Source organism: Octodon degus, unplaced genomic scaffold (genome assembly GCF_000260255.1).
Source record: "Octodon degus isolate 3935 unplaced genomic scaffold, OctDeg1.0 scaffold00004, whole genome shotgun sequence".
Lineage (NCBI taxonomy): Eukaryota > Metazoa > Chordata > Mammalia > Rodentia > Octodontidae > Octodon > Octodon degus.
In genome coordinates, this window is record NW_004524580.1 from 33,650,884 (window position 1) to 33,669,412 (window position 18,529).

The window sequence follows — 18,529 nt, forward strand, 5'->3', positions numbered from 1 at the left end:
GGTCCCTGTGCTTTGCTAAGCTTGTTCTAAGTAGGTGCTTTAGACCACTGAGCCATCTCACCAGCCCCTTTCTTCTTTCATTTATGTTTCGTTTCTTTATATTTTCTTACTTCTTTAGGAATAAAAGCTATATCCACTATGTTCAGGCCCCTTAAAATTTCAGGGGCTTTCAAATAAAAATTCCTTCTATCGTCTAGTGTTCCTTGTGTCATCTCTAAGATTCTCTGGTGAGGAGCTCTGTGTGTTTCAGTCCAGTGATGCCTAGCCCCGGCAGATAGTCTGGGATATTCGTATCTATTGCGATAAACATTGAAAGCCCTGAAGCACACAGTAGAGCCTTCAGTAAAAAGTGCCCTTGCTGAGTCACAAATACAGCTTCAAGAACTGCCCGCCTTTTCCACCCTGTGACACGTAGGTAACAGGCAATGGATTTGTTAGCTTGACTTGTTTTTTTTTCCTTATCTTTTTGAGACAGGGTCTCACTCTGCAGTTTAGGCTGGCCTTGAGCTCACTGTGTAGCCCAGGCTGCTCTCAGATCCGTACACTTTCCGGGGAGATAGCTCAGGGGCATAAGCACTCGCCTGGCAAGCACAAGGTCCTAAGTTTGATCCCTGGTACAGACAAAAAAAAAACAAAACAAAAAAACCCAAAACAAGAAATCACTGTACTCCTCCTGCCTTAGCTTCCCAAGTGCTGCAAGTACAGGTGAGCGCCGCCACCGTGCCTGGCTGCAGCTTGAACTGTTATCCACCGCCCTAATGATTTTAATTCTAAACATTTTAGACAGATATTCCACGTGCTGGACCTCATGATGATGGACATGGCCAATTTCATGATTCAGAGTCTGCGCCCGCATCTGCAGCGCCAGCTGGTGGACTACGAGAGAGCCAAGTTCCAGGAAATTTTAGATGAAACTCCAAGTGAGTACAGCAGTATTGGACCTGGGCAAAAATGCGTTGTGACCTCTAACATTTTCCATGGTGTCACGGAAGAATTTTGGCCTCCTCTGACGTAGCTTTACCTTCTGGAATCGGCGTCCTGAGCTTACAACCGTAAGCTTGACTTTTTTTTTTTCCTTTCCGTCTGGTCTGTCCCGAGTACCGTGCTGAGTGCTGCTGACGTCCGCATCCACTCAAGAGCTATTTGTTGCACCCTGCTGTGTTCCAGGTGTGGCGTGGGCGCAGCTGTGGGCAGACAGGGAAGCCACAGACCTGCTAGTGGGTGACAGACCGCGCACCTGGGCCCGGCCTGGTGAACTGCTAGGGCACAGTCAGGAGCAGGAACAGTGGGCGTGCGGGGTTTCCAGGTGGGTGCACTGCGGAGTCCTCCTTAGGGCGTCACGTTGGAGCCGTCTTCAGCCCACACATTGTGGAGGTCACTGGAGAGATCCCGGGGTGCATGACCCCGATTTCCATGTTTGGAGAATGCTCTACTCCTGCCTAGGGAAGAGCTTGTGTGAGAGCGAAGAGGAAAGCAGAGGTGGCAGCCAGGTGGTGCCAGCACTGAGCAGGCTGGAAGCGGGCTGCCGCTCCCGTGGTCACTGCCGGTGTGGCTGGGAGAGGCGGGTGGCGAGAAGATGCACTGTGCCGGGCTGTAGCTCAGCGGCGCCGTGCCTGCCTAGCAAGTGCAAGGTCCTGAGTTCATTCCCAGCACCAAAAGACAAAAACGGCCGGGGTCGATCGGCTGGTGAGGGCACCTGCCCAGAGCCCCCACCGCCATGATGAAACTTTCCTGTCAGGGTGGTCGACACAGGAGTAAAGGCGCACTTCTGAAGGTCACACGAGCGCAGCAGGCCCGCCCTGCTTGGTAGCAAGGAGGATCCGGCTTCTTACTCCCTCTGAGAGCCACAGGACCCGAAGCTTTGGCTGAGTTCATCAAGCCTCATGGGTGGCCGGAGAGTGTGGTACTGTGGCCAGCACTGTCGAGGAGAAAACGGAGGGTTCTTGTGCTGGGTGCCGCCAGAGTGGCAGAGCCTGGGTCACGGGGACGCATCCCTGCCCACAGCCTGAGCAGTCCTGTCCTTGCTGCCTCTCTCCAAGCAAGGCCCATCTGGCAGAGGCTGTGCTCTAGAGGAGCTGCTGGTGGAGGGCAGGGCCTGATGCCAAGACCCAGTGCCAGGAGGGGGCAGCGAGAGACGTGGCACTCTGCAGGGACCCTGATTCTGAAGCGCAAGTGTAGTGACTACATTCTCTGCAGTGGTTTCCTGAGGCGCTGAGGGGTGTGTGTGTGTGTGTGTGTGTGTGTGTGTGTGTACTTTGATCTAGAATCAAGATAGCTTTAGCCAGGCATGGAGGTGCAACCCTGTAATCCTAGCACTTTGGAGGCTGAGACAGGAGGATTGCTTTGAGCTCGAGGTCAGCCTACGCTACATAGTGAGCTCAAAGCCAGCCTGCCCTGCAAAATGAGACCCTCTGTCAAAAAAGAAACAAAAGAAAATAGCTGGAGTCTTGGCCAGTTCCCCAGTTCTACACAGCAGAGTTATAATTTTGTTCATCTCAAATTACTTCTGTCCCGGAAACCCAACATTAGCAACCCTAATCCCTTTGCGCCGTTTGCCTTAACTTGGCGAGTTCTAGAGGCTGAAGCAGAGCAGATCCAGCTGTACACGGAGGTCCTTTTTGGCCAGTGAAGGAAATCAGAGCTCAGAGCAGAGTCTGTGTCGGCCAGCGGTTGTGCCCCAGTCACTTCCAGAAGTTGGCCCCGGGCCTGAATATCAAAATAAGAGCCCTGAGGTATCACACAGAAGCACAAAGGGCCCTTGGGCTTTTTCTGTGCACACTTTTAAATAGTTATTTATAACTTTATTGGAAAAAATAATACAAAGAGTACGCTGGATTTCTGACTTGACTACAGGAGAGATTGTTGTGTCATCTGTAGCCGTGAGTGCTGGTGCTGACGAGGACCCACTCAGTCAGAGGCACTGCCAGGCAGGGGCAAGGGGGCCTCCCAGCCACGCGGAGCTGTGGCTTCTGCCCCTTGCTCTGGGTGTCCCAGCTCTGTGCTCAGCTGGGAGCTGGCTTACACTGCAGGCCACAGGCCGACGACGTTAACCCCCTGCCCCCAGAAGTCAGTGAAGACCAGGCAGGTCACATGGTCCAAGGAGGAGTTTGGAGGCCACACACCAAGCCAGGCGTTGTGTAGGGGCAGGCAGTGGAGAGCCCAGCTCCCACCTGGAGTCAGCGCAGGTGACCCCAGACTCAGGTGTCCCTGGACATTCTGGGTGGGCAGAAGGGCTGGTGGGTACAGGACCAGCCCAGCCTGCTGATGGCAGTGGGGAGGGAGGTGGAGTCTGGAATGCGGGAACCAGCTTCTCAAAACAAATTAGTACCAAGAGAAAAGAAGAGAAGCAAGGCCCGTTTCGTGGCAAAGAGCACACATGGTAGTGGGGCCGCGCTCTTCTAGAGTCTCGGGGCTTGTGGAAGTGGGGCTACACCCACCTGAGGTCTCTTTTCATTTCCGTTTCTTTCCCCAGCCGCACTTGCTGAGCTGGAGGCCGTGTCCGCTGCTCTGAGCTCCAGGTGCTTGGTAGGGCACCTGTACCTCACTCGCTCTTGTGCCCATCAGCAACAAGGTGGCAGATTGCCTTGTGGCTTGGCCTTGCTCTTGGTGTGGTGTGGAGTGGTCCAGGCACCGCGCATCAGGCTGGGTCCTGAGAGAAGGCTGAACTGTTGTCCATCCGTGTCCCCCGCAGCACCTAAGTGCAGACACCCCAGGCCCACCTCCGGCTTGTGACATAAGAACCTCTAGGACCTGTGCCTGGAACCCTTCCTCTACTTTTGTAAAGCTCCCAGGGTGATTTTAAAGTCAGTCAGAATTGAGAGCCACTGAGCCACACGCTTCTTTCACCTGTGATAATGAAGTGGGCTTACGGGCGTGGGCTGTAGGTGATCCGGCCTGCTCGTCCCCGCCACGCTGTACTTACAGCCACAGTGACTTCTGTCCCTCCGCTGGGTATCTGTCTGTCAAGGCTGCAGGGTCTCCACATCTTCATAAACAGAGCTCGCAGACCGAGAACAACCGGGGAGAGGCAGTTGTGAAATGTGGGGCGGCGTGGCTTCACTGCCACAAACAGCTACTCACGCAGCACTCCTGTTCAAGCGCAGGTCTGGGGGAGAAGTGTAGTCATTCCTTAACAGTGTGTTCCTGTGTTCAGCCTGCACTTCTCAGCAGTTCCGACCCTACCAATTCTCCCAAACCTGTGGTATTACCTTGCGGGCATCAGAACCGCGACCCACAAGGGAAGCACGTTTGCCGGAAGACGGTCCCTACGCCCAGGCCTGCCAGCCCAGGCTCGGCCCGTGACAGGAGACCCTGAGCTGTGCTGGAAGCAAGCATTTGTGAAGAAAAGTCAGTGAAAAGTGTACCTGAGTCGGTCCTCATCCGGGGGCGGCCCGCAGTGGATACTGAGCCCCATCTAGAGACACTCGGTTGTCCCAGCCTGCTGGGGGCAGGTGCAGGGAGTGCGGCTGGCTTTAGAGGCTGACTGTCCTGTACCCCACAGCAGCGGGTCCTCCGGCCACGCGGCTCCGGGGTCGAGGCTGAGCCTCTGGAGGGCAGGTTGGAAGGCCTCCGATTCTCGAGGGATAAAGAGGTGTCTTCATGCTCTGGGACAGTTTGGGGTACTCAGGGTGACAGTGGAGCTGGGCCCTGGGCTCCAGTAGCTGGTCAGGGTAGGTGGTAGGCACCTCATCTTCCTGTCCCCTTTGCATTCACTGGAGGAGTGGTCTCAGCCCGAGGAGCCAGCACTTCGGGAGCCCCTTCAGGAGTGGTCTGTGGGGTGTGGTGCTTGTCCACACAAGCAGCTCATGTCCAGGCGACTCTGCAAGCAGAAACTGTTAGGTACCTACTAATGTTACCAAGGTGATGGGCCCTGGCTGGGCTTCTGGGTTCTCGTGTGTGACAAACAAAAATTTGACCTGCACTGGGAAGGACAGAACAGCAATGTTTAAGTGGGCAGCAGTGCACGCAGAGTGAGTGGAAAGAAACATGTACCCCCTCATCTGTCACACATGTCTTTCCCCGGGGCTCACTCTGTCATAACTGGAGGTTGGACACTCAGAGGATACGCACAAACTTTCAGGGAGCTGCCGGAGAAGAAAGGTTGCGGCAGGGTGGGCAGCCTTCACCCCCACCCCAGCGGCACCTTCTACGTGACTGACAAGAATAGTGGTCCACGTCATAATACTGAGGTGCCTTATGCCTCAAAGGAACTCGAGGCCTCTCTGACACCTATTATTCATGCAGAAGAATTGAGCTTGATACAGAAACGTGCCGGCTGCGAACAAGTACCCTAACTGGACACTGTCGTCCCCTTGGGGCTCCAGCTCAGCGACTCCCTCCCTTGCCACCTGCTGCGCTCCTCCTCCGTGAGCTCAGCCCTGGCCAGAAGCTGGGGTCACGCTGGGTTCTCGGGTCTCATGTGCTCCAGGTGACACCGCCTGTAACACATCGGGCTTCTCTGTAGCAGGATCAGCTGGGATCCCTCCGCCTCAAGCTAGCACGCCAAGCGTTCCAGCTTGCCACCTCATCCCCCGTAGCCTGCTGTGCCTGTAGGCCCCGTCTTGGGCAGCTTCGCAGCAACGCGGCTGCTGTGTGGGCCTGGACTTCAGGAGCTTCAGGCCCCAGAACCACGCCAAGAGGAAGCAAAGGCATGTGAGGAGTGAAATGAGCTGGTTTCCCAACCGCTTCTGTGTGAGGGACACCTCCAGTGTGACGCAGCAGGTCTAGGTGCTCTGCCTGTGCGAGTGGTGGAGTCCTTACCACAGCTGCAGGAAAGGGTGTGGAGTCTCCTCCCCTGGCTACAGATGTGGCAACTGAGGGGGCCTGAAGTAACCTGCCCAAGGTACACGGATGCAGAATGAGACAGCAGTCACCCGGGGTGTGCCGTCAAATGCAGCCGCCCACCTGCAGGGGAGAACCAGGCACGAGAGCCTGCCATGGCTTTAGCTGGGACTCACTCACTGTGATGCAAACCTGACTGTCCCCCAACACACACACACACACACACACACACACACACACACACACACAGAGTGCTTTGTCACTTCTCCCCTCTCTTGCTGACCAGCCTCCGTCCTGCAGGTGCTGAGTGTGTTCTTGTCAGGTCTGCTCAGGAAATCCATGTCAAGCGCCTCTCTGCTTCCATACGCAAGGTCCTGCTTGACATTTTAGAGGCGAGTTCTGCCAGTGGTGCGTGGGATGCGGTTGGCACTAGCTTGGAAACCATTTGCTACATTTTTAGGAATCCCATGAGCTGGAAAACATGACCATTACTAAATATTAAATTAGATAAACATAACAGTTAAAGTAAAAATGAAGCAGAATCTTTAGAGAACAGTCTAGCAATTCCTGTTTAGCAGTCACTTAGCAGGCCACCTCGCAATCTCTACTGATGTGTTCCCCAAGGAGTGTAAAGTCACACTCGTACAGAGGCCGCACGTGGCTGTGCCCAGGGGCCTTGTGTGCAGGGCCCCAAGTCAGACCCAACCCGTCTTCTAGCCGCTAGCCGGGCAGACACTGCGGCCTCTCCGTGTGACGGAGCACTACTCAGCACCAAGAAGGAACGCGCCCCGCTGTACCACGGACAGGTGCGAGTAAGCTGAGCCCCTAGGAAGCTGTCCTGGCCTTGCTGTGCTGCACGTGGCATGACAGAGCGCTGCGGATGGGCCACCCGTGCAGCGGGCTCTTGTTTCGATCCTGGCGGAGGCTGGACCAGGCTCCTGGCCAGAGTGCACTTCCTGCCTTTGAGAATGGGCCCACTTTACCACCCTGTGGCTTGGGGCACGTGTGTGAAGAGAGGGGGAGCTGCCACGTCTTCTCTTCTAAGGGCACCAGTGCCGTGACCTCGTCTGACTCTGACCAGCCTCCCGAGGCTGTGCCTCCAGTGCCACCTCTGGGTGCCAGGACTTCAACCTGTAAATGTGGGTGCTGAGTCACCTGCTGCTTGGTTCTGTTTGTGCTTCTCACTGTGATGTCATTGAAGTGATCTGTGGTGGCCAGATGCTAGGATGGGAAGGGTAGGGCCCCTAGGTGACACGAGCCCTTCAGGGGTGGTGGAAGCCCAGGATCCCCGAAGTCACCTTGCAGGCTGGCTTGGCCCCTGGGTCCCGTGAGCCCAGCACCAATGTAGCATCTGGCACGTGGGGTGCAAAACATGGGCTTGTGGCGCTGGGATCCACGGGTGGCTCTGTCCCCCCTAGGTGCGCTCAAGCAGACGACAGAGTGGATCCGAGAATCTGTGCAGGAAGAGCTGCTTTCTCTAACTCCTGGGGCCGAAAATAGCTCCGAGTCAAAGCTGAGCCCTCGCATGGTGCTGCATAACAGTTTCCTGAAGCTGCTGGAGTGGGATTACCGGAAAAGGGACTTGCCCGAGGTGAGTGCCTTCTCTTCCCCCGGGGTTTACTCACTTAAGCTCAGTGCTGCCTGAGGTTTACCCATTTCCTGAAGCCAGATGAAAATGGGAGCTTAAATGCAAGTTGCTTATTTTAGACTTTCATGGTGTTGTGCTTCCCTTTCTATTTTTATGTTTTCATAAATATGCTAGACACTCCTGACCGACGGGGCTCGACTCCAGGAGCTGACAGCAAAGCTGCACCAGCTAAAGGCGATTGCTTGCGTGTGGCTGATCACCAGCAGCACTCTGGGCGCCCTAGCGGAAGGCCTGCCGGGGCTGGAGCAGAGGCTGAAGAGCGTGGCCACCGTGCTCCTGGAGGGCATGCACAGGGAGTAAGTGTGGTGTTGTTTGTGCCCGTGCGCCCCCAGGGTGTTCCACACTGCGAGAGGGACCGAGGGACCTTGGGCGTATCTAGAGAAACTTACCTTGCAGTTCCTTTTTCTAGAATATCTTTTAGTACCTCTGAAGGCTTAGATGGGGGAGGTGTTTTCCACAACAAGTGACAGGAGGAGTGTAGATTCAGGACTGTGATTCAGGTCTGGTGGTGCACGCCTGTAATCCTAGCACTTGGGAGGCTGAGGCGGGAGGATCACTGAGAGTTAGTGGCCAGCCTGTGATGTGTAGGAAGTTCAAGGCCAGACTGTCTTAAAAAAAAAAAAAAAAAATTGACAGAACTGTGGAAAAAAACAAAACCTGGAAGGTCAGTGTTTAAGAATCGCACTGTCACAGAGGGCTCTCCACACGCCCCATGGCCTCGTTTTCAGCAGTGCAATATTTGCTGACTTGAGCAGTCCAGCTGGGGAGGAAGTCTTCAGGAAGGGTGACAGTCCTGTCCTCCCAACATGGGACGCATGTCTAGGGAGAGTTTTGACGTTGCTAATGTCACTTCTAATGTCACACATTCACCTTGCTGGAATCCTCCTCAGCTTTCATATTTAGGGCATTTGCGGAAACTGTCCAGGTCAGAACGTGTGGCCAGATGTTCTCCTGGGTCTTATGTGGGGCTGCACCCGCCTGCTGGTTTGCCTTTGAGCTGTTACAGGGCCGTGTCCTCTGCGCCCACCCCGAAAGGGAGTCACACCTGCCCTCCCACCTGCTTCTCAGCAAGCGCATAGTTTACTTGATAAAATTTTAGAACAGGATCTGGGCGTGGTGCTGCATGTTTATAATCAAAGCACTCAGGAGGCTGAGGCAGGAGAACTGCCTTTAATTCGAGGCCAGCCTGGGCTACATAGCGAGACCCTGTCTCAAACAAAAACCAAAACCCTGAGGTCTCTGAGCTGAAGCTCAGAGAAGGACTAGAACTGGCCTTGGGCCGCACTGCTGGAAAGAACAAGGGAAAGCCTGCGCCCTGCCTGCCCTCTCGAGGCCAGCGGTCGGGCGCTGGAGCTGACCTGCCTGGAGCAGACCCTGTGTGTCCTGGGCACTTGGGCTTGTCTCAGCGCGTCCTCCCTGTGAGGACGCTTTGCTTCCCAACCTAGTCACCCTTGAACAAATGGCTGATGTGCTGCAGTATTAGGGTAAAGCACATAGAAACTGGTTACGGAGATTTTCAGGTCGGGCAGACCAGGGTTTAAGTCTCAGCTCCAAGATTTTCTTGTTAGCCATGCTCAGACAAGTTCCTTTTTTAAAATTTTTTGAGACTGAATCTCTGTGTAGTTCAGCTAGGCCTGGAACACATGACAATCCTCCTACTTCAGCCTCGAAAGCGCTGGGATTACAGGTGTATGCCATCACACCTGGCTGTATTTTATTTATTTTTTAAACGCGTTCCTGAATCACTCAGAGCTTCCCGTTCTTGGCCGTGAAAGGGGAGCAATAAAAATCACACACGCCTGTCAGGGTGACACCGGAAGCCATCTGCAGGAATCCCTTAGCGCTGTCTGGCGCGGCACTTATGCTCCGTGAAGGTGGTTGAATCCTTTTCCTCCTAGTTTTACCTGGTTGTTTAAATGGATCTTTAATTTTTTTTTTTCCTCTTTTTCTTAGGAAACAAACAGAGTCAATTCTCAATTATCTCAGCACAATAGGGTAATTCATAATAAACAGCCACGCCAAATAGCCTGCAGCCCTGTTGTCATGGCTAGTGGGTTGGATAATGAATTGTGAAAATGAGCTAGTTTTGCCTTTGGCGTGAACTAAGCCAGGAATATGCTCCCATTTAATTTCTCCTGTAGCCCAGGGGGTTACTGGTTGAAAGCTGGAGAAAACTCACTAGGACTTCGCAGAAGTTGGCCGTAGCTCCCCCTTGGGCTGTAGAGGCCGGATGTCAGGCCCGCTGGGGCAAATGACAAAGCCCAGCCTAGGCGGCCCAAGGACTGGTCACTGGGTGCTGGTGGCAGGAGGGCGGCCCTTGTTTCTCTCCTCTCCTCAGCACTCACCATGTGCTTGAGCATCGCTGAGAGCGCGTTCAGAGGCAGAGCCCGGGCTTGAGGCCGGCCCCGCGGCCCCCTGCGTGGCCCGGTTCACTCTCCTTCCATTGCTGCTCTTCCTTCAACTCCCATTCACAGAGATGGCATAAAGGCCCTCTTGGGTAGTGGGGATTTTAATGTGTCATTAAAATCCTGGTTCCTTGTTCCTTAAAATCCTGGTTCCATGTTGCCTTAGGGACCTCTGCACCTTGGGTAGTCTTTCTACCAATAATGTTTCTTTTCTTTCTTTCTTTCTTTCTTTCTTTCTTTCTTTCTTTCTTTCTTTCTTTCTTTTTTTTCCATGACCGGGGATTGAACTCAGCAGGCCCTTGCGCTTGCCAGGGAAGCGTTTATTCCACTGAGCCATCTCCCGGGCCCCTTCACAATGTTTCTTGTCTTTTTGAGACAGGGTCTTGCTGTGCAGTTCAAGCTGGCCTTGAATCCCCTTTGTACCCCAGGCTGGCCTGGAGCTCACAGCAACCTTGCTGTCTCAGCCTTCTGGTGGCCAGGATTATAAGTGTGTGCCACCAGCCTGGCTCACAGTGTTTCTGGGTCCTGTGTATTTGGTATCCTTCATCCGTTACTTGAAAGTAGGGTGAGCAAGATTCACTGATGCGTCAATTTCAGGTACTTTGATCTCTAAATATGCTCATCTGTTGGGTTTGCAGTTCAGGCTGGCCTGGAGCTCACTTTGTAGCCCACACTGGTCTCAAACTCACACCCTCAGCCTCCCGAGTGCTGGGATTACAGCATGCGCCACCATGCCCGACTTCGGATAACCCGCATGTTGGTGGGGTCACAGACTTGTTTTCAATTAGCAATAATCAAACCTTGGGTAAGCCTCATTGGCTACGGTACTGCCCCTGCACAGAGCTTGCAGGCTTGTTTTTAAGGGCCGAGTCCTTATGCTCAGGCCTGCCCTGTTGTGTGGTTTTAGGAGTCTAAATTCTGTTCCATGTGACACCTGGTGCTTGGGAAGTTACTATTTTCTAAATTTATTCTAACAGCAGTAATTATTGTTGGTAGAAGAGAAAGGAGTTTGCTATCCCAAGCAAGCTGGTATCTTTATTTTTTTGTCTTTTTGAGGTAGGGTCTCACTGTGCCATTTGGGCTGGCCTTCAGCCCACTTTGTAGCCCAGAGAGGTCTCGAACTCATGACAGTCTGCCTCAGCCTCCTGAGTGCTGGGATGACAGGCGTGTGCCACCACGCCTGGCAAGTTGGTGTCTTTAAAAGCTAAACAAAAAGCGATCAAACCCCAAGACCCATTTCTAATGGCCTCCTTGTGCTCTCTTGTAGGACTTTTGACCTGCAGGAGGCGCTGAGTTCCATCGGCGGCCAGACTTGTGCTGAGGTGAACAAGGCTCTGGCGGAGAGAAGCTTCCCTGCGTTGGGTGCGGAGGCTCAGGCTAACCTCGTAGGCCAGCTCGCCAGCCTCAGGGATGAGAACAATCCTATCCGGTCCTTGGTCGGTGAGTCCGCGTTGCCTGTAGGCGTCTGCTTGGATTCCAGCTTGCTTTAACTTGCTGGCTTTATAACTAACGTTCGGTGTGCATTACAGCGCAGCCTTAAACACGTGACCAAACAGCAGGCGGTGGAGCATTTTGGAGTTCAGCTTTTCAGCTTTTCCGATGCGCCACTGGTAAAGCTCATATGAACGGTCACTAAAAGCCCCTACAGCTGGAAACACTTTCGACCCCAGGCGTTCGGGTAACAGGCTCGGCCTGCGCCTGCTTTTGGAGGCCACTTGTGAGCAGCAGGAGTGAACGTTCACACTCCTGAGGTCTGGGCTTCCGCTCCCTCCCGGGGTGGGCAGGGTCATCCCGTGCCTGCTCTTTGGCTCCTCAGCCAGCGGCCCTTGGGAAGCAAGTGACGCCACCTGCCAGTCACCTGGGGACCCTGGGCAGGGCAGTGCTCTTCACCCCAGCTGGCCTGGCACCTACAGAGAGCAGGAAGGGCGCGCTGTTGGCATGGTTGGCACAGTGAGAGTGTTCTTTTTGGTTTTTGGTCTTTTTTGAGATAGCATCTCACTATACAGTTCAGACTGGCCTTGAACTCACTTTGTAGCCCACACTGGCTTTGAACTTGCTGCAGTCTGCCTGCCTCAGCCTCCCAGTGCTAGATTACAGGTATGCGCCACCACCCCAGGCTCGATGTGCTATTTACTTAGCAAGGAGAGCCCTCGACCAGCCCACTCATCACCATTGTGATCTTTTTTTTTTTTTGCGGAACCAGGGATTGAACTCAGCCCCCTGCACTTGCCAGGGAAGCGCTTGTTCCACTGAGCCATCTCCCCATTTTGAAAAAATTATTAGAGCTGGGTTACACAGTGAGCTCAAGCTAGCTTAAACTAATAGGCTCTACCTCAAAAAACAAAAGGAGATAATTAGAAAAGATTTCTTTCACTCCAATTTTTCCCACATGCATACAAGATCCAGATAAAAATTGCTTAGGGGTGACGTGCCGCATAGATTACTTGAATGCTCCCCCCTTTTTTTGAGCTGGAGTCTCATATGTGGTGCAGCCTAGCCTTGAGCTCACCTTGTAACGCAGGCTGGTCTCCACTCACAGCGATCCCCCTGCCTCAGCCTCCCGAGTGCTGGGATTACAGGTGTGCACCACCATGCTTTGCTGCTTTTCCCACTTCTAAGAACTAGTTTTCGACAGTCCTGGTGCCACAACTCGTTTCTTATTGAGAGCTCCCAGCTGAGGCCGAGGCTGTCTGTGGGGTCTCCTCCAGTCCCGTCCTCCCTGGCCCCCTTTTTTCTCTTCTGTACTTCTCGTCCTGAGCCATTTTCCTTCCTGAGACTCGGCTGCATCTGTGGTGTGCCTACCTCATGCCAGGCCAGGGGTGTGGAGACGGCAAGACAGAGCCCTCGCCCTCAGAGAGCTCACGGTCTAAATGGGGGGGCTGGGGCGAGCTGGTCTGCTCGTGGGTGCCGCGGAACCAGAACCACAGATGGGAGGTGTTTTAGCTCCAGCCCAGGCCGTCCAGCCCTGAGAGGGGAGATCAGGCCCCGGGATGTCTCACGGAGCGGAGGCGGCTCTGCGTGACGCGTGGGCGCGTGGCTTTGGGGAGACGCATTCAACCATCTGCATATCCTCCACACGCCTCGTCTGCGGTGGCAGCTGTGTGCGCTTCACAGACAGCTGTTATGTGTGAGGATTCTGTTTCCAGAGCCACAGAGAGACCTGGGGCCGGTGAGCAGCCGCCAGGTTTGTCTGACACGCACATCCTGCCCCACAGCAGCCTGATGGGAGCGCCCGTGTGCTGGAGTGTGGCCACCCTGGCTGAAGGGTGGCCCTGTGCAGGGGGCTGGGCCGTTGACTGCCCCAGCAAGAGGGTGCTTTTTAAAACTGATGGCAAGGGCCAGCCAGATAGCTCAGCAGACTGAAGTGCCTGCTTAGGCAGGGGCAGGGACGAGGGTTTGATCCCCAGTGTGCCTGCCAGCCCCACCCCTGGGGTGAACTGAGATGGTGACCGAGACTGGGTATGGTGGCACACCTGTAATCCCAGTACTTGGGAGGCTGAAAACAGGAGGATCACTATGAGTCTGACCTGTGTAGTGAAACTCTACAGACCCTGTACTAAATACAAACAAAACAAATAACAATAACAAAAAAATAAAAATAAAAAATAAAACTGATGGCAGAAGACCCAGTATGGTGATGCACACCTGTAATTCCAACACTCAGGAGGCTGAGGCAGGAGGGTTGTTCCAAGCTCAAGACCAGCCTGGACTACAAAGTGAGCTCAAGGCCAACCTAAACTGCATAGAGAGACTGTTTCAAAGACAAGAAAAGATGGCAGAACAGCAGGTGGGATCTGTGACCATGGGAAGGCCTGGCTGTGTGGCTGCCTTGCCCCGTGGTTTGGACCCACCCCTTGACTTTGCCAGTTCTCCAGGTTTCTTATAAAGAACCAAAACATGGATTTCTATCTGAAGTTCTCTGATTTTTTTTAAATGAGCTTAAAAACAAATTCTCTAGTGCTCCTCTCAAGCCTGTGAGTGCAGTTGGGAAGTTTGGTGGTGTTGGTGGGCTTTGTCTTGCACTGGTGGTCAGCGGGGGTTTGGGTCAGTGGTTGTCTCAGTTACTTTTCTCTTGTTGCTGGGACAAAATACCTGACGCCCAGAATTGAGGGAGGAAAGGTGTATTTAGCTCACAGTTAGTGGAGGTTTCAGTCCATATTCAGCTGACTCCAAGGCAGAGCGGCACATAGCAGGGAGCAGCCGTTTATGGCAGTGGAAAATGGCAAAGAGCAAAGGGAGGGGCAGCAGCTGCCGCAGCTAGCCAGCCTCTCCCTCCCTTATGCTGCTTCAGGCCATCCGCCGCAGGGTGGCTGCAGCACTCACACCCGCAATCCCAGCACTGGTCATGAATTAATCAGAAACTCTAGAAGCTGCCCAGTGACTGCACCAGGCTCGGGCAGCACCCAGCCACGGACCATAGCCGTGGCCCTGTGCATCCTGCCCTGGCTCTTGTGGGCATGTGGGAGTTAACTGGCAGCAAGTGGACTGGGCCCTGGTCAGCTGGAAGACCTTGTCTCCCTTCGTTCTCAGCATCCTCCCCAGCAAGTGCAGCGGAGGTGGGCCGAGAGGGAGGACAGGAGCGATAGCAGCCAGGAACTTGAGCATTGACCAAGTCGGCTCACCCTAATGACTTGTTCTGGTATTTTGGGAGGGGGACTTGGTACTAGGACTGGAACTCAGGACCTTGGGCTTGCCAGGTAGGTGCTGTGCTGCTGCGCTACATCCCCGGGCTTGTTTTGAGACATTATGTATTTTAATCCTTTTCTTTCAGATAAACGGATCCGGCTCTACATGAGAAGCCTCCTTTGCCTTCCGGCCCCGCCCAAGTCCATGCCCCCCATCCCGGGCGGCCTGGCTGTCATTCAGCAGGAGCTGGAAGCGCTGGGGACTCAGTACGCGACCATCGTGAGCCTCAACACGCAGGTGTACGGGCCGTTCTATGCAAACATCCTACGCAAGCTGCTGTCCGGGGTGGGGGCCGGCCAGGGGGTGCGCGCCTCGCTCCCGGGCCCCTGAACAGGACTCAGCGCCTCTGTCCCGGCGGCGTTGCAGGCTCCTGGGGTCTCCGTACGCCCGCTGCGGGCGGCAGCCTGTGTGCTGTGTCCCCGGCAGGGGCACAGGACGGCGCCAGCCCACACAGTGTCCACTTGCACATCATTTTCAAGTTTAAAACAGACATTTTTAACAGACAGAAAGGAATTTGTAATTCTACTGCCTATGTCATGCTTAGGTTTTCCTAAACGTTTGTATTTGGCTTATACTTTCAGCCTGCAAGGAGTCATTCCCCTCATTTATTACTAATCACATCAAATGATTTTGAGCTTGAGTATAACTCCGTGAAGGTTGAAAGTTGAAAGCCAGGCATGGTGGCACAGGCTTGGGACCCAGCATTTTGGAGGCTGAGGCAGGAGGATTGTTACAAGTCTGAAGCCAAGGTGGGCTACATAGTGAGTTCAAGGCCAGCCTGTACTACAAACCCAGACACACACATAACAACAACAACAAGAAAGATAACGAAACATAGGAAAAAAACCAACCCACCTTGGGTACCCTAGCCACGTAACCTGACTGGCCAGCGGACGGATGCGAAGCCTGACCTGCACTGGCTGTGCCGCTCTTGTCCGAGGACTCTTCGCTTGGCCTCTTGAGTGCTGAATCCTAGTTTGGTGCCCCTCCATCTAGAAAGTGCTCTAGCTGCATAAAATGCATGTGGGCCTGTTTGTTTCCCAGGCGTGGGGACCGCCAGTCCTTAGGTGGAGAAGCGTGGCTAGGAATTGACACGCACCCACGAGGTTTTCTTCTCCCTCCACCACGGTGCTAACTCATTGCTTCAGGCAGCAAATTCTCATCTTCACAGTTTGGAGGACTGCCAAGTGTTGGGGAATCATGAATTTCAATCCCCGCATCCAAATGCTCCGTACCTAGGGCAGCCGCTCTGTCCTCGGAGCAGCTGTGCGGGTTCACTGAAAAACACGTCACCAGCGTGCCCACCTCGTCCCCTCCTGTGGCCCCGTCTGGGCTTCAGTGTCACACAGCCTGTGCTGAAGGCATCTGTTTCCTGCCCCACAACCCAGCTGGCTCAGGGTGCGTCCTTGGGGCACAGGTGGGGACATCCGGTCGCCAGGTGAGGCACAGGTGCGTGGTCTTCTGATGTCGCTGTCGGAGGTGCGCTGTGTGCTTTGCAGTTGGTGTAGACTTTTGTTGTCAGCTCAGAATCCAGTTACTCATTGATGTACTTGATTGTACTGCAGTTGCCTGCAGGAAAACTGTGCGAACTGTTTCTATTTTATTTTTTGTACTGGGATTCGAACTCAGGACCTCTACCCTGCCAGGCAGGTGCTGTGTGGCTGAGCTATATCCCCAGCCCAGTTTTTTTTTTTTTTTAAAGTGTGTTTAAAATAAAGGGCATTCTGATTTTTTTTTTTAAGTGGCAGAATAAATTTGTCTCAAGTCTGGATTTAGGAAACTACATTTATGAGGATTTTTAAATCATGTCCTTAACACATTGTTTATTTCGTTCTTTCTTTGACTTCTACTTTGGATGTTTCCTGAGGTGGTCATTTTTGTGAACTTTATTAAATGCCATCTACACATTTTTGTCTTCTGGTTAAAACATGTATTGTGTGCACTAAAATTTAAAACATTAAAAAATATTTCAAGATAGCCGGTATCTGTTTCCTAACCTTTTAGTAACTTAGGGGCGGCATAGTGAATGTTTGTTGTGGTCATTCTAGAACAGTGATGGCAAACGTGTAGTGTGTACCGCAGTCCCCTCCGTGTTCTAGAATGTTCTTAGGCCCGCCACTGGAGCCTTTCAGACCTCGCACCACGCCCCCTTGCTCAGGCATTCTCACAGGTATCCAGCTGACCTCACCTATCAGCACCTCCTGTGGGCCAAGAAGTCCCCCAGCTGAGGCACACAGATGGTCAGAGACACACTGCCCTTGAGTTTATGACCTTGGAAAAGGGACAAGACTGTGAATGGTGACAGCAAACTGGAATAACCATTACAAAGCAAGTAGGAGTGGTGCTGGGGGAGAAATCATCAGATGACTTCTTGGGGAAGGCACCTCCTGGGCTGAAACATGAAGGGTTTAAAGTATTCCTAAAACAGGAACTGGTCAAGAGCCAAGAAGGGGCAACCCAGCAGCCAGAACGGGGGCACCACGACACTGGGCTGCCGAGCCAGGCATGCGGTGTTTGGGGGTCACGCCATTCCCAGGAGGGGTAACAGGCCCAAGGTCTCTGAGACGAGAGAGGCCATGAGCAGATTTATGTGCAGCGAGGGGGTTGTCCTGGCAGTGAACTCTTCCAGGCAGTGTGGCGTGCCGCAGTGTGTTCCTGTGTGTGTAAACACGCACACACACGGGAATTGGGGCCTAGGCAAAAAACGGGGACTTGGCACTGAGGCCAGGAAGAGGACCAGGTGGCCTAGGGCTGTCAGTGGCCACTGGGACTCAAGGAGCTGGGCTGGGCGCTGGCTGGTATCACCTCTGCCTGAGGCTGGGTCCTATTCCCATGCGGCCTGGGGGAGGCCAGACACAGTCTGGCGCTCATCTCATGGGGGGCGTGTGCAGGAATGGTACTGGCTGACATCCAGGGTCCCACTGAGTCCCCTACTCAGGCCGGCTGAGGAGCAGATGAAAGCTGCATGTAGGAAATGCGAGGGGGGCTACCCCCTACGGCAGTGCTCCCCACCGCAACACGTGGAGGGAGTCGCACACTGCCGGCCTGTTATCGCAGTAATTGCAGCCTGGGCCTGAACCCAGGGTCTACCCTGGGCAGCGTGCCCGGCCCTTTTCTGATATTATAGTTTTGACAGGATCTTGCTGAATTGTTAAATGACGCGGGCTGGGCCTGGGCTTTTGATCCTCCTGCCTTAGTCTCCCCTTTCCCCTGTGCTAGGCTCATAGGCGGGGCCACCAGGCCAGGCCCCACTGTCCACCTGCTGTCCCCCAGTCACTTGGCCAGTGACAGCGATTGCACATCCACTTGGCCCCACTGACCAGGTTTCAGTCCATGCCCGGGCCAACCTGTGAGGGGGCTGGTGGTGGGCTGAGGCTGAGGAGTGCACCCCGGCCCCCTCAGCTGCCCCGAGAAGCCCCTGGGCTCCTCCTCTAGGAAGCGGGCTCAGTGTGGGCTTCTTCCCTTTGTGGCAACCGAAATCTGCTCATGGCCCAGCCTGTCTCAGAGACTTGGCAACCTTTACCCCTCTGGGGACAGCGTGGCCACTAAGAGCCCCACGCCGTGCCTCGCGTCTGGGCTCAGCAGCCTGCTCTTGGCCATTTCTGGTGGGAGGGATCTGAGCTAGTGGCAGGCACAACAGGGCCCCGCCACAGCCTGGCTTCCCTCGATTTTACCTCTCCCTGTGTCTGTCTCACAGGTTAACTCCTGTCTCTGTCTCTCTCTCTCAAAACTTTCCACTCATTGAGTGGCGTGCACCTGAGAGTCACAGGAATCGCTAGTACTTACTTTTGATTTTCATGGGGAGTTTTGGAAGAAGGTCTCACTACATAGTTCACATGCTCTCAAACTATGTAGCTCAAGCTGGCCTCCAATGTTTAGAGATCGTCCTGTCTCGGCCTCCTGAATGCTGGGGTTACAGGCATGTGCTGCTTTCCCTGGCTCAGACTCCTCTGCCTGACCTGGCGTTCACCTGTCTCCCAGCGACCCACTACCTCCAGCTGATGGGGGT

At 54.1% G+C, this 18,529-nt stretch overlaps 1 protein-coding gene and 1 non-coding gene across 4 annotated transcripts in view; one reads left to right on the forward strand and one right to left on the reverse strand.

Annotated features, from left to right (window-relative positions):
• Tcp11l2 (t-complex 11 like 2) overlaps nucleotides 1-14,858 on the forward strand; it is a 33,491-nt gene extending 18,633 nt beyond the window's left edge. For all 3 annotated transcript variants that reach the window (XM_023717092.1, XM_023717080.1, XM_004623930.2), the window contains 5 exons: nucleotides 784-920; nucleotides 7,200-7,372; nucleotides 7,544-7,725; nucleotides 11,102-11,274; nucleotides 14,606-14,858. In XM_023717092.1, the coding sequence (XP_023572860.1) occupies nucleotides 784-920; nucleotides 7,200-7,372; nucleotides 7,544-7,725; nucleotides 11,102-11,274; nucleotides 14,606-14,850 (910 nt within the window). In that variant the 3' untranslated portion in view covers nucleotides 14,851-14,858. The remainder of the gene's footprint in view (nucleotides 1-783; nucleotides 921-7,199; nucleotides 7,373-7,543; nucleotides 7,726-11,101; nucleotides 11,275-14,605) is intronic.
• Nucleotides 10,536-10,679, reverse strand: LOC111817403. The gene has a single exon (XR_002821608.1). It is a non-coding gene; the product is annotated as a U4 spliceosomal RNA (small nuclear RNA).
• Nucleotides 14,859-18,529: the final 3,671 nt, after the last annotated feature.